Source organism: Panthera leo, chromosome F3, assembly GCF_018350215.1.
Source record: "Panthera leo isolate Ple1 chromosome F3, P.leo_Ple1_pat1.1, whole genome shotgun sequence".
Classification (NCBI taxonomy): Eukaryota; Metazoa; Chordata; class Mammalia; order Carnivora; family Felidae; genus Panthera; species Panthera leo.
The window spans coordinates 53782317-53795149 of NC_056696.1; the positions used below are offsets into that span (position 1 = coordinate 53782317).

General features: G+C 38.8%; 1 protein-coding gene across 1 annotated transcript in view; it reads right to left on the reverse strand.

Annotated features, from left to right (window-relative positions):
* The window catches only part of USH2A (usherin), a 743753-nt gene that overhangs the window by 413906 nt on the left and 317014 nt on the right, over positions 1-12833 (reverse strand). Inside the window, exons 28-31 of the mRNA XM_042925179.1 lie at positions 10968-11241; positions 5567-5770; positions 5359-5439; positions 2317-2511 (exon numbers count right to left, since the gene is read on the reverse strand). Coding sequence (XP_042781113.1) covers positions 2317-2511; positions 5359-5439; positions 5567-5770; positions 10968-11241 — 754 coding nt within the window. The remainder of the gene's footprint in view (positions 1-2316; positions 2512-5358; positions 5440-5566; positions 5771-10967; positions 11242-12833) is intronic.

A 12833-nucleotide genomic window follows, 5' to 3' on the forward strand; every position in this document is an offset into this window, starting at 1 on the left:
GGGAAATGGACTGTGAGTCAGTAGCATCTATATGGTATTTGGTGCTGTGGGAATTGATGAGTTTCCTGGAGGAAGAATGTAGAAAAAAAGAAAGAGAATGAAAGATTCCAGGTCTAAATCCTGAGGTTCTCCAAAATGTAGAGACAAGCTTCAGAAGGAGTAAGGACACCAAAAAAAGGGGGGCTGAGAATCCGGTTGGAAAATGGAAGAGTCATTGAAGCAAAGAAATATTTCAATAAATGATGAGAAATCTACTGTGTAAAATGATGTTGAGCAGTTGAGACCAGGATTGTAAAGGGTCCTTTAGCTAGGTAAATATGGAAGTTGTTGGTGTCTTTTGCAAGGCAAGTGAGCAGAAGCCACATAAAGTGAAGAAACAAATGGGTACAAACATCCATAAATACTTCTTGCTAAAAGCAAGTTTGAGAAGAAGAGAGAGGGGGCCATAGCTGGAAAGGAATTTAAATAAAAGGAAGGCTTTTAATAATGGGTTTAAGGCTGCTTGCTTATGTTTAACAACAGGAGATGATAGATTTTGAGTGATTCTGGGAAAAATCCATCTGGGCACTGGTTCTCCAACTTTGGCACATCAGAGTCAGGTAAGGGGGGCTTATGAAAACCAAGGATTGCTGAGCTCTGCCTCCAGAGTTGCTGAGTGAGCACGTATGGGAAACCTGGAGAAGTTGCATTCATAACAAAGTCCCAGGTGATGCTGCCGATGTTAGTCCTGGGGCCACACTTTGTGAATCACTATAGTGAAGAGAGAGGTTATAAATATGACTGAGAGGAAGAGAAGCTACCAGTCACATCTCTGAAAAGGCAGTAAGAATTGGGGTCCAGAGGACTTCTGAAGATTTTATCTTTGAGGGGATAAGGAAAGCTTGGTAAAAACAGAAAAGAAAAAAGAGAGAGAAAAGTAAAAAATAAAGGTAATACAAACAGCAAATGCCTAGATTACGCCAAAAACAATTTTAAGTGTTTTGGCAAACATTAATGCATTTAACCCCTAATAACAACACTATTGCTCAGAAAGATGCAATTAATATATATGTTTGCTAGTAAGATAGTGACAGAAATCCTATATGATAGATTCTGTTTCTTCTCTGGTGTCTATGATAATCTAATACATAAGCCCCTCAGCTGAGTGGGAAGAGGAAGGGAGGTTAGCATTTAGATTGTTTGGAAAAATCTAAAATATTTAATGAGAATAGAAGAAGGAGCTTATTATAGAAATATAGTAGGATTGGCATCATTACTGAGTGCCCATTTGAAAATGAGGACCAAGAATTTGTAGTGACAAACTGCTCATTTTTGTTGTTGTTGTTTGTTTTTTGCTCCCACCCCCACCCCCACCCCAGCCCACTTAGCCTCAATGTGCAACCTGGGCAAAGGCAATCTACGGGCTTAATCGGGTTGGATTTTACCAGGTAGGTAAAGTAGGAAAAAAGGAACTAGAAGATGTGAAGTTGTGCATAATTGCTCACATATTTGGGTTGTAGTTTCTAAAAAATCTAAAGAAGGAAGTAAAAGGCTAGAAGAAGGTTATCAACAGATATTGAAAGATAATTTAAGTGACTCTGAAATCCGTATCATTTTTCAAGTTTGAAAATTCTTTGACAGAGGAGACATTTTTTTCTATCAAATTTTTTGATGCGTTTTACTTTTTTTGGCCAAAGGCTGAAATTTGACGTTCCATTTAAATGTGCTTTAACATTTCACGAAGCTAAAAACTGCTGTCTTACTACATGTGCACGCATTTGAGTACGGGGCACGCGTGTGATGTGTACGAGCACTTCCCCCTCCAATCACTCTGCGTGGCATAGCGCCCTGTGAGTAATTGATTCACTGGTTTGCCAGTCAAACTGCTGGTGCTCTCATCCTCCTCTACCTTGACATAATTAGGTTTAATCAACAATTTTCCAATAAATAATGGTGCTGTGAACTTTGGCTAGTCCCAAAGAGTAAATTTTTGCATGGTGAGATAGGTAAGCTGGTTCCACATGTATACATAAGACATCTAAATGATGTCTATGGAGTGCTTAAGGACTAGAGCCCCCTGTGACCTTATCTTTTATGGAGGACAGGATATCAACCTTGTGATGAAGCTATCCATAAGAGCCCATAAACATTGTCGGATTATCCTCCTCATCCTAGGTAGATATAAGCTTCCATTTCATTAGATGGTTCTGGCTGTTTTTAACCAGGAAAAATATACGAATAACTCATGTTTTGGGGGAAAAATTCTTGAATAATGTTATTAAAAATCAAAACAAAAAGAAAATTAATCAAATCTACTCCCTACGGAATCACCCTTACCTGTGAGGGTGCTGGTATTAACAAACTCGGAACTGGCAGAGGGCATGCGGGGTGAACGGGGGTCATCCTCACTGTAGGCCCGCAGAATGTACTTCTCAATTACACCTCTAACCACAAAAGGTTCATCCCAGGTCACCTCAGTGCTATATCCGTTTATGCTGCGGACTCTTGAGGGAGTTGGCACACTTTGTGGAGCTGTGAAAGAATAAAAGAGAAAACAGAGAAATGGCCATTCTGAGAAGACTATCGCCCCTATTCTTCACTTTTAATGGCTGCAGTAAATCAGACTCAACCATTAGCATAAATACAATTTATTAGAGTTGTAACTTTTCAGCATTGATTTAATATGACTGCACATCTTGAGCCATTCAGTTTAAGCGATATTTCAAAACCATCAAAACTCCATCGACATAACGTTCTTTCGAGGGTAGTCCAGGTTTTCCAAAAACATTTAATGTACCAGACATGTTTTAAACATCACTCATAAAGAAGGAGGTGGATGGTAGGCAGATAACAAGTTCAAACAATATAATGATGTACCCCTTTGAAGCAAGATAATTAGACTGTTATTATACATCGTGGTTTGACACTTTTATATCTTCAATGTATTAGCCAAAAAATATCACAAATGTGATTGTATTGTACTTGGATGTCTGATCTAATTTTCCACATTCAATTGTTTTTCAAATTAATTTTGAAAAAGCAAAATTCTATCAGATACGATATACAGGATACATTCCTAATTGCATTTTAGGGGGTAGAGGAGCTGGCACCCTTGAGATTATACAAAATAATTTTCAGAATGTTCAAAGTGTTTTCTTCCACGTATCTCAAAAAAAAAAAAAAGGAACACAAAATGGGGATGTTTAAAGGAACTGCAACACCGCACTCACAAGCTGGGTCCCCTAATTTTAGAAATCCATAACCTTTAACTATTTATTAGCTATTTTTCCAGTTCTGATCAGTAACAACTTCATCACTGATGAAAAAACTGCTCTGGGAACACTGAGAAAAAACCCAAGGAACTCCATGGCAGGATGATGGATGAGAGGCCCGCTCTAGCTGCCCGTGGACTCCTGAGCCCTGTCGATGGAGGATCATTCTGGTTTTCCCATATCAAATATCCTCCCTCTCTGACTTTCCTGTTCAGACCAATAAAACAGGACAGCTTCAAGGGAAACAGCTTCAAGGGAGAGAAGCACAGAGGTGGAGAACCACTGTCTGTGCAGTTAAAACACCACGGGCACCTATAGAAAACACACAGGCCACACAATCAACATGCAAGCAAAGGGACAACGGGAGTGATGTTGATTTTATTAGTTCTGAAATGTGGTACAGGGCAAAGTACGGTGCCGTCTAACAGATGGCCTTCTCATAAGGGACAGAGCAAAACTGACTCAAAAATAATTAAATAGTGCAATTATTCTCCAACCCTTGGGAGCATGTAGCTGCTCAGTGTTGTGGTCAGATTATAAATATGAATTTATAGCATAAGACTTTGTGGTCAGATCATTGCTATAAATTCAGAGCTCTATTTGCATGCTCTCTCTGTGGTACTCAAAATGGGCACTATTATGCCATGTAAGCAAGGCACTTTCTAGATACCTATTTACGTTGCTGACTTAGACTGAAAGCCGGCTTTAGAGTGTATTTGTTAACAAAGCAGAGGAGGTGAACTAGGGGCAGAGGACAGGCCAGTAACAAATGAATATTTTATATCAGAGCTTTCTCCAAGCTCTGAAGTTGAAAAGGATTTTAAGAGACTATTCGGCTCATTGTCTTGCCTATAAATAGATGATAATTTAAATCACCTTGGAAAAGTGTCAGGTTGTCCTCTTCTGGAAAATCTGTAGGCAAAGAGCTTTGAAAATTATTCTTAGTAGCCCATCTCAGTATTTAGTTATCCTAGACTAAGAAGATTTCTCAAAAGGTGTCTGGGTTAGTAGCCCATGGTTAATAATAAGTATGAGAGAACGTCTTGGTGAAAAACACACCTTTAGACAAACGGGAGTTGTTAAGGATAAACTTCCTTCAAGAGACATAAATGGCAGTCTTACAGACATTTATTTGACTCTCTGACCAATATTTGACTCACAATGGTAAAAGCCCACTGCCTCGCAAAACTTTTTGCAATGAATGCCTTCCTGTGATGGTATCATGTGAAAAGACGTTGTGGTCACTGTGAGAAGTACAAAGCACTTATAAGTCGGTTGTCTGAGATTTGATCTAATATATTCTATCTTCTGGGGTTTTTCCCCCCTCTAACTCAAACAATTTGGACCCATCAGCAGTTTCTATCCTGGGAGAGTCATTCTAAGATCCTAATAGTCACCACCATGGCAAACATCTGTCATGATGTGATAAAAGACATATCTGCTTCCAACTGGGTTCGGGTTGCAAATGTACCCTCTGCGGGAGAGAGGTGAGGGGGTGCCACTCCTACCCATGGCAATTAATCCTGACGTTAGCTCCTTGGGTTCTATGCAGTCTGTAAGTTTCCTGTCCATAGATATGTCACTACAGATACAGGCCTATTAGATCCTTAAGACAACTTGAACCTCCTCCCTTCTGCATCGGAAGAGGAAAGAATCAAGCCTGAGCAAACACTTACTAAATGACTGAAAAATCAAAAGCACTGACCTCCTAAGCATCTTAGCCATTGACATTTGTAAACCAAGGCATGTTCTTTCATAAGATTACAAACATACTACTTGCTTCAGGATAATAGTCTCTTCTTTTTCTTTTTTTAAATTTTTTTTAATGTTTATTTATTTTTGAGACAGAGAGAGACAGAGCATGAATGGGGGAGGGTCAGAGAGAGAGGGAGACACAGAATCTGAAACAGGCTCCAGGCTCTGAGGTCAGCACAGAGCCCGACGCGGGGCTCGAACTCACGGACCATGAGATCGTGACCTGAGCCGAAGTCGGACGCTCAACCGACTGAGCCACCCAGGCGCCCCTCTTCTTTTTCTTACATGCACAAACATGTATGCACAGAGATGTGCACGTGTGTGCATATACACATTTTAACATAAAATTTACCTGCTCCTGTTGTACGTCCCCGATTCCAATCACTGTACACAGAACCTCCTTCGTGAGAGGCTATCACTCGATACAGGTATTCTTAAATGGAAATAAGAAGTAGACACATGAAAATATTACTCATCTGGACTAGTAGTGGGCTGGCAGGGAGGGAAGAGGCGACAAGTGGGAGACATGTAACATTTAATTTAGAGCACGTCCACATTACCTGTAAAAGGCTGGAGACCACTATCGTAAACACTCTGCTCTTTTCCCCGGTAAACCAGGATGGAGTCATTTCCCCTGCAGTTACCAACGCTGTCAGTTGATAGGCATCCATCCAGATTGACTCTGACAGCACCGCTGGACACAGATGCCAAGTTAACGACAGCACCCCGTGCAAATTTAACATCCTTCATGCAACCACCGAAACCTAGCAAATAGTAAGGGATTAATATCACATAAAAGGCTTGAGTCATTAATTACCAATCATTTCTGTCCTCTGCAGGATTACATTTTGATGAGGTGTGGGGGTTGCTGTAGATACAATTTTTTAAACTTTTGAGTCTCATTTGGGAAATCCTTTATGCCTCCTTCTGCTTTTTACCAGGCTAAGTTGTCACGAGAACGTATTTATATTTATCTTGAAAAAATATAAAGCTGCTAATTATAACTGAATATATTCAATTGAAAGTATTTCTTATACTTCTTTAGGCCCACATTTTCTCATTCTCTTTATTCTTTTGAAATAAAATTTCGGCAATTAGACCTTATGGTACAGGGCTAGCCACATGTCCCTCAATTCTGGAAAATTCAGTTACATATATAAGGCACTGTTTAAGCAACAAAAGTAGTATTTGAAGGAGCACAATTATTTTAACAAGCTCCCTGGGGGAAAATACCCTTTGAGGATTATTAGGCAAGATAGCAAGAGGGAGAATATCGTTTCAGTATATTCTGAAATGCTAAGATACTGATATGAATTCTGTTAGAATCTTTCCAGAGTTAGAAAACTAAATCCCAGTTACAGCATACAGAGGAGCTATTTCTATGCTCTACTATCGTCACAGCTTTCCACAATTTTGACTACACACAATGGTCACTGCTTTTATATTCACGTTAGCACCACAGAGAGCAAATTCAGCTCTGACAACGGCAACATCCGGAGGTTTCTCGGAATATGTGTTCTACCCAGTTGTCTCTCTGTGTTGATAGCAGACAGCCCGATCTGAGGCTCGAACTCATGAACCGTGAGATCATGACCTGAGCCAAAGTCAGACGCTTAACCAAATGAGCCACCCAGGTACCCCACTACCCAGTTGACTTTAGAACGACCACAGGGCAGTGTAGTTCTGTGAAGTTTAACAGGAAATGTGGAAGGAATAGATTAGGAGTATGCACCGGTTTTTTTGTTAGAGAACCACAGGGCATCCAGTCAGCCAGGGAGTAGCAATGGCTTTGCATTACATGCTATTTTGTGTAAATAGAGATCAGCTCAATAAGTTTGCCAGCATTCTGCACAGAAAACTGCACAAAATTGTAAAAGAAGGGATGAACAGACTGGGTTGGAGATAGCACACACTGACTCTTACTGAACAAAACACTGTCAAGTTTGAAGGGCCCCAAACACATGCTTAGCTCTTTTCAAGATTAAAGCACATCAGCAGGAAGAGAAAATAAAACATAATGCAATGCCTAACAGTAAAATAAGCTAATAGTAACAATGACCATATTGTTCTCTTCAGCATTTATATGATGTCTTATTATGTCTTCTAACACATTAAGTTGCAGCCTATTTCCTTTTAAATGCCTTTGCTATTATTCACGTTCCTTTCGGCCCCACTGATCAATACTGCTAGTCTATCTTGAACACACAGTAGACACTCCATAAGTTGGGTGAATGGAAATGAAAGCAATGAAGTTCAATATAAAAGCATCTGCTTGAAAATTCAGAAGTGAAGAATTCTGAATTCTCTACCAGCAGTGATTTTCTGATGGCTTATAGCTCAGTTACCTAACTTCTCTCTATGCCGGTTTCCCTAACAACAAAATGCAAACAGTGGAAAGGCAGCTCTGGTACACATCGAAGTGCTGTTATCAGAAAAGTCCCATTATTGTTTAAAGGGCACAGAGTTTCAGTTTTACAAGATGGACAATGTGCTGGAGACAGATGATGGCGGTCGCACAACAACGTAAATATACTCAATGCTGCTGAACTGTGCGCTAAATGGCTAAGATGGTAACATTTATGTATATTTTACAATTTAACGAATTAAGAATAAAAAAAGAAATGTCTTAAAAATCATTCATGGTGGGGCACCTGTGTGACTCAGTTGTTTAATGGTCTGACTTCGGCTAAGGTCATGATCTCTTGGCCCATGAGCTCGGGCCTCACATCAGGCTCTGTGCTGACAGCTCAGAGCCTGGAGTCTGCTTCCGATTCTGTGTTTCCTTCTCTCTCTGCCCCCTCCCACTAGTGCGCTCTCTCTCTCTCTCTCTCTCTCAAAAATAAACATTAAAACAATTTTTTTATTAAAAAAAATTAATTCGTGGAATAGAATTTTAAAATTTGGGAAAGGCCATCAAGGTAGTCTTCCTTCATTCTGGAGATAAGGAAAAAGGTCCAGAGAGTATTGGATGAGGTTTCTAAGTATTAATCCTCCTTAGGAAGTGGTATGCTGGCCTCAGGCCTTGGAGGTGAAGGAAACTGAGTTCTAGTGTGTGGTCCTCACCATGCTATGTAAGAACAGACAGACAGTTTTGCCAAATCAAGTCACGGTTCTTTCAACTCTGCACCATCAGAACGATTTCCACCAGAAATATTCTTCAACTACCTTCAAAATATAATTGGGATGTTAGGATAGAAAGAGGGGAAAGGGCCTAGCAGTGGGAGGAAAGGAGATGCCTCCTTTGCTTGCTTTTGAGAATCAGAAATGACTCCCCACCCCCAGGCCTCCAAATAACTAAAAGGTGGACCAGAATTCTACACTGACAAATCACCACCCAACACAGAGGCACTTGGGCTGGTAGGAAGGCCTTGGCAGAGCTGAATTTGCTCTCCGTCGTGCTAACATGAATACGAAAGTGGCGACCACTGTGTATAGTCAGAACTATGGAACTCAGTGAAAATGGCAGAGCAGAGTAATAGCTCCTCTGTGTGCGTTCAGCCCCTACTCCTCCCTTCTCCACACAGGTCTTTGGGTAGAGCATAACCTGTGATATCACGGGCCATGGCCCTGTCGCCCCCAACCTGGAGGTAAGTGATAGTCCCAAGTGGTAGTTCTAAGATAAATGCCCGTGCTCTGAGGTGATACATCTTCAGCAAATTAGGCTGCCCAGCATTTCCGTACCACAGAGGAAAGTTAATTTGCATTTGATTCAAAGGAAGATTACAACATTAATGGACAAGAAAAAAAATAGCGGTAATATGACCACAAAATAGAGCCTCTGCAAAAAGGTGCTAATTGAGAAGCACAGAACACTTTTAAGACCATTTGAGAGTGGATAAAAAAAATACAGTAAGTGAACATGATTAATTTTAATTGCAATTTACTACATACAGGCAGCACCCCCATATGGTGAATATTCTCCTGATCGCTATATAAAACATGCAGTTACTTATATAGATCAGTATCACTCAAAGCATCTGAGACAGAATCTTTGGGAATAGGGTCATAAAATCTGCATTTTTAATAACCTTTCCAGGAGATTCCGATGTATCTTGAATAGTAATAATAATAACAGCTGATTTTATTGAGTTCTTACTATGTTCCAGCTACTATACTTCAATATTTTATCAGTGGCTTGAGAACCACTGATATGTATGATACTGCAATGATAAAAATTTAGTATTACCCATAAATAAAATATCTCTCAGTATCATAGACTTAGTCATAGTGCAGATTAAATTATCCCCTTTGGGTTTTTATGTTGACGTGTTAAGCTTCTATCATGATTGTCTCACAATTCCAGTTAAAATTTGGCTAACGCCATGTCTCTATGCCCATCATAGTAATGGGTTTTTGTGTACTTTGAAAGTATAAGGCCACAGATGCAGGGGATTTGTTTCCTAGATGTAAGTAGGATCAAGTAATCTGGCTCATCTAAAGGGTTTTCAAGCTCTTTCTAACCTCAGAAACCTGAAAACCAGGAGAAGCCCTTATATGAATGTAATATTTTTAGCTGCTGTTACATCTTAAGTGCCTGGAAAATGTCATTACTGTCTTACACCCCAGATATTCATTAACTCCTTACTAGTACCCTTCTAAAAGTCTCCTTAGAGCTTGCCATATATTTTCTATTCAAAGGCATTTAAATCTTTATGTACTTACCAAATAGGCAAAGACTGCTTCATGGAAACTTTAACCATTCACAGTACATAGATTTTGAAATATGTAGAGAACATTTTCTACATGGGAGCATGCTTAGTCACAAACTAGAAGTTTCTGTGCTTTCCCTAATTTATAGCAAAGGAATACTGGCCAATGACCATAAAAGGGAATCCTTGATTATAATAAGGAGAGTGGATTTTGACACCAGGCTGTCCTGAGACAGAAAGGCTTGCTATCTGCTTACTAACCATGTGACCTTGGGCAAGTTACTTTGTTCTTTAGTTTCCTCATCTGTAAAACGGGCGTATAAATAATAATACCTAAGTCATGGGCTTGTTAGGAAGAGATGGGCCACTTAGTTTCATGTAAAGCTTTCAGAACCATGCCTAGCACACAGAATACACTCAGCTACTGGTAGCCTTTTTTGTATTAAAAATTTCTCTGATTATGTTCAAATTCCTTTTATGAGTTAAATGCTTGCTCTAGTTATAAGTCATGCACTCATGCACTTTTTCTTTCATTCAGGTAATTAATAATAAATGAAATATATATTTTTCACCAGCATGTTTAAAATTCAACTAAACCCACCCTTTCATGTGCTTTGCTATGGGGGAGCTCCATGGAAATGCACAGAGACAATTAGCAGTTATGTCAGAAAAAAAACCCAGTAAAATTTAATGCCATTTTTCTTAGCTGTGCCCACCAACCTAGTTTATTTTTTTAATCTATGAACACAGATAATGGTCAGTATTTGAAAGAACCAGAGCCTCATGTGTTTTCTTTGAAAACACATGAGGAAATATATATATATAAATTATAATTGTATATGTTAAAGACAAGTTAGAATAAATATATTGATTATAAACAGGTATGAGGGCACACTCTTAAGGGCAACATACAAAACTATCTGAAAAAAATGTTCTGTGATTTTAAAATTTTTTTAGGTTTAATTTATTTTGAGAGAGAGCACGTATGTGAGTGGGAGAGAGGCAGAGAGAGAGGGAAAGAGAGAATCCCAATCAGGCTCCGTGCTGTCAGCGCAGAGCCTGATGCAGGGCTCTATCCCACCAACTGTGAGATCACGACCTGAGCCAAAATCAGAAGTCAAACATTTAGCCAACTGAGCCATGCGGGTACCACTGTGGTTTTTTTTAAGCTTAAAATTCTTCAAAAAAGGGATGGGTAGGTATTGCTTTCGGCCTGATTCTGTTGTTGTATCTTAAAACATGAACCCACCAAAACCTGCTGTATTTATACCAGGGCTGTATTTATTTGGGAATTCTTTCAGATGGACTTTACCTTGTTCCAGACTCAGGTATTTAAAAGAGTCGTGCAGCTCCTGTGGGGTTCCTCCCACATAGACCAGGGAATTCACCATCAGTGGCTGGGCTCTGGACTGTGATGCACGCTCCCTCAGTTCATTCATGCTTGCTGTTAAGATAGAACCTTTCTTTTTAATAATCACTTTATTCCACCTCCCGTCACAATAGGACAGTCCCAGCCATAGATCCACTTGTGTAAAGGTAAGACTGGTATTTAACCGGAAGCTCAATATTCCACTCTTCAGTTCCATCTGTATTTCACATTAAAAAAGAAAATAGGCATATAAAAAGACTGCAGAATGGCAGTTTGGGAGAGAGCAGAAGGTCAATTTCTTGTAGAAAAGCAACAAATTTCCCTGAAAGCACTCTATAAAAATGTTCCACTTTATTCTAAGCAGGACTGGAGTAACATATAATGGAGTACTCTGCAAGCTTATAATTGACGTGAAGATTGTTGTATTAAGTCAAATTCATACCCATTAATGATCACACAATGTGATATGATACTATGTAGGCAAAAACTTTTATTATTATTATTGTTTGGTGCAACATAGGTAAAAGATTCAACCCTAGCATAAGTAACTGAATGACTGAAGAGAATAGTTTGAACTATGTCACTATTTTTACTTGAGTTTTTAGAAAATGAGAAAATACTACTTCATATATCAACTTAATTTGGGGGAAAAATATGACAAGACAATAAGAAAATGAAATGTCAAGCCTGATTAAGCTTATTTTAACTGGTTGGTGAACTCAATTTCAAATTTGTAAGATGGATTTTTATTCAATATTTCATTTTTATTATTCTAAATCTCTAACTAACATAATTGCTTCTATGTGTATTCTTTTAGATTAGGTGCCATTTTCTAATATGAATACATTTTACCCAAATTTTCATGGCAAAGGAAATGCCTCCATATGTTTTCCTTCAAAATGTTACATGACAATTATTTTATCTACTATGTTTTTATTTTGTTAGAACTCCCATCAGCAAAAATAGGATACTTAAAAATTTGAGATCAATCATGTCAAATGAAATTCAGTAATTCCAGATAAAAATTACTTTTTCTATGTAAATTCATCTTTGTGAAGTACATTGGATAAGCAGTCATTTATCCATTCATTCAATAAATATTGAGTCCCCCACCATGTTCTATGAACCTGTTCCCAAGAATCACATTTTCCAATAGCAAACATCTGGGGTAATACTATAACCAAGAGAAGAATAGGGTACAATGACAGCAAAGAAAGGATATACATTTTGTTCCTTGGGAACTGGAAAAGGTTTAAATTAATATTTTTGGAAGTATGTAAGATTCATGGAGAATCCTTCAACACAGGGAGATTAACATGTCCAATGGCATGAGGACATGTATGAGCTCATTAGGTTTAGAAAAAAAGACTAAATTAGGTAAGACAAAAGATACACAGATTGGGGGGGGGGGGGGCATGGGTTAGAAAGAGTCTTGCCAGATATGTAGAAACAAGGTTTTGGAGGATTTTGAGTCATATGGAAAAATATTCATCTTTCTCTTGTGTGCCTGCCTCCAAAAGGCTATATTCTTTCCACTATTATCTTGTGCTAAAAGTCTACCCTTTAGGTCATAGGAAGTTCATACTGGAAATGAAAGCTAGACTGGAATTGGAGAAACCTATTAGAGAATCACTACAGTGGTGAGAAAAATGACAAGAACCATTGAAATAAAGATAACAATGGTGAAGACAGTGACAACTCAGTCAAAGAGGTATTTTAAAAGCAACTCAGCTTTTTAAGTCTCAGCAGGACATGGCAAACAGCTGAATGTGTTAAATGAATGAAGAGTAAGTCAAAGATATCCATGCT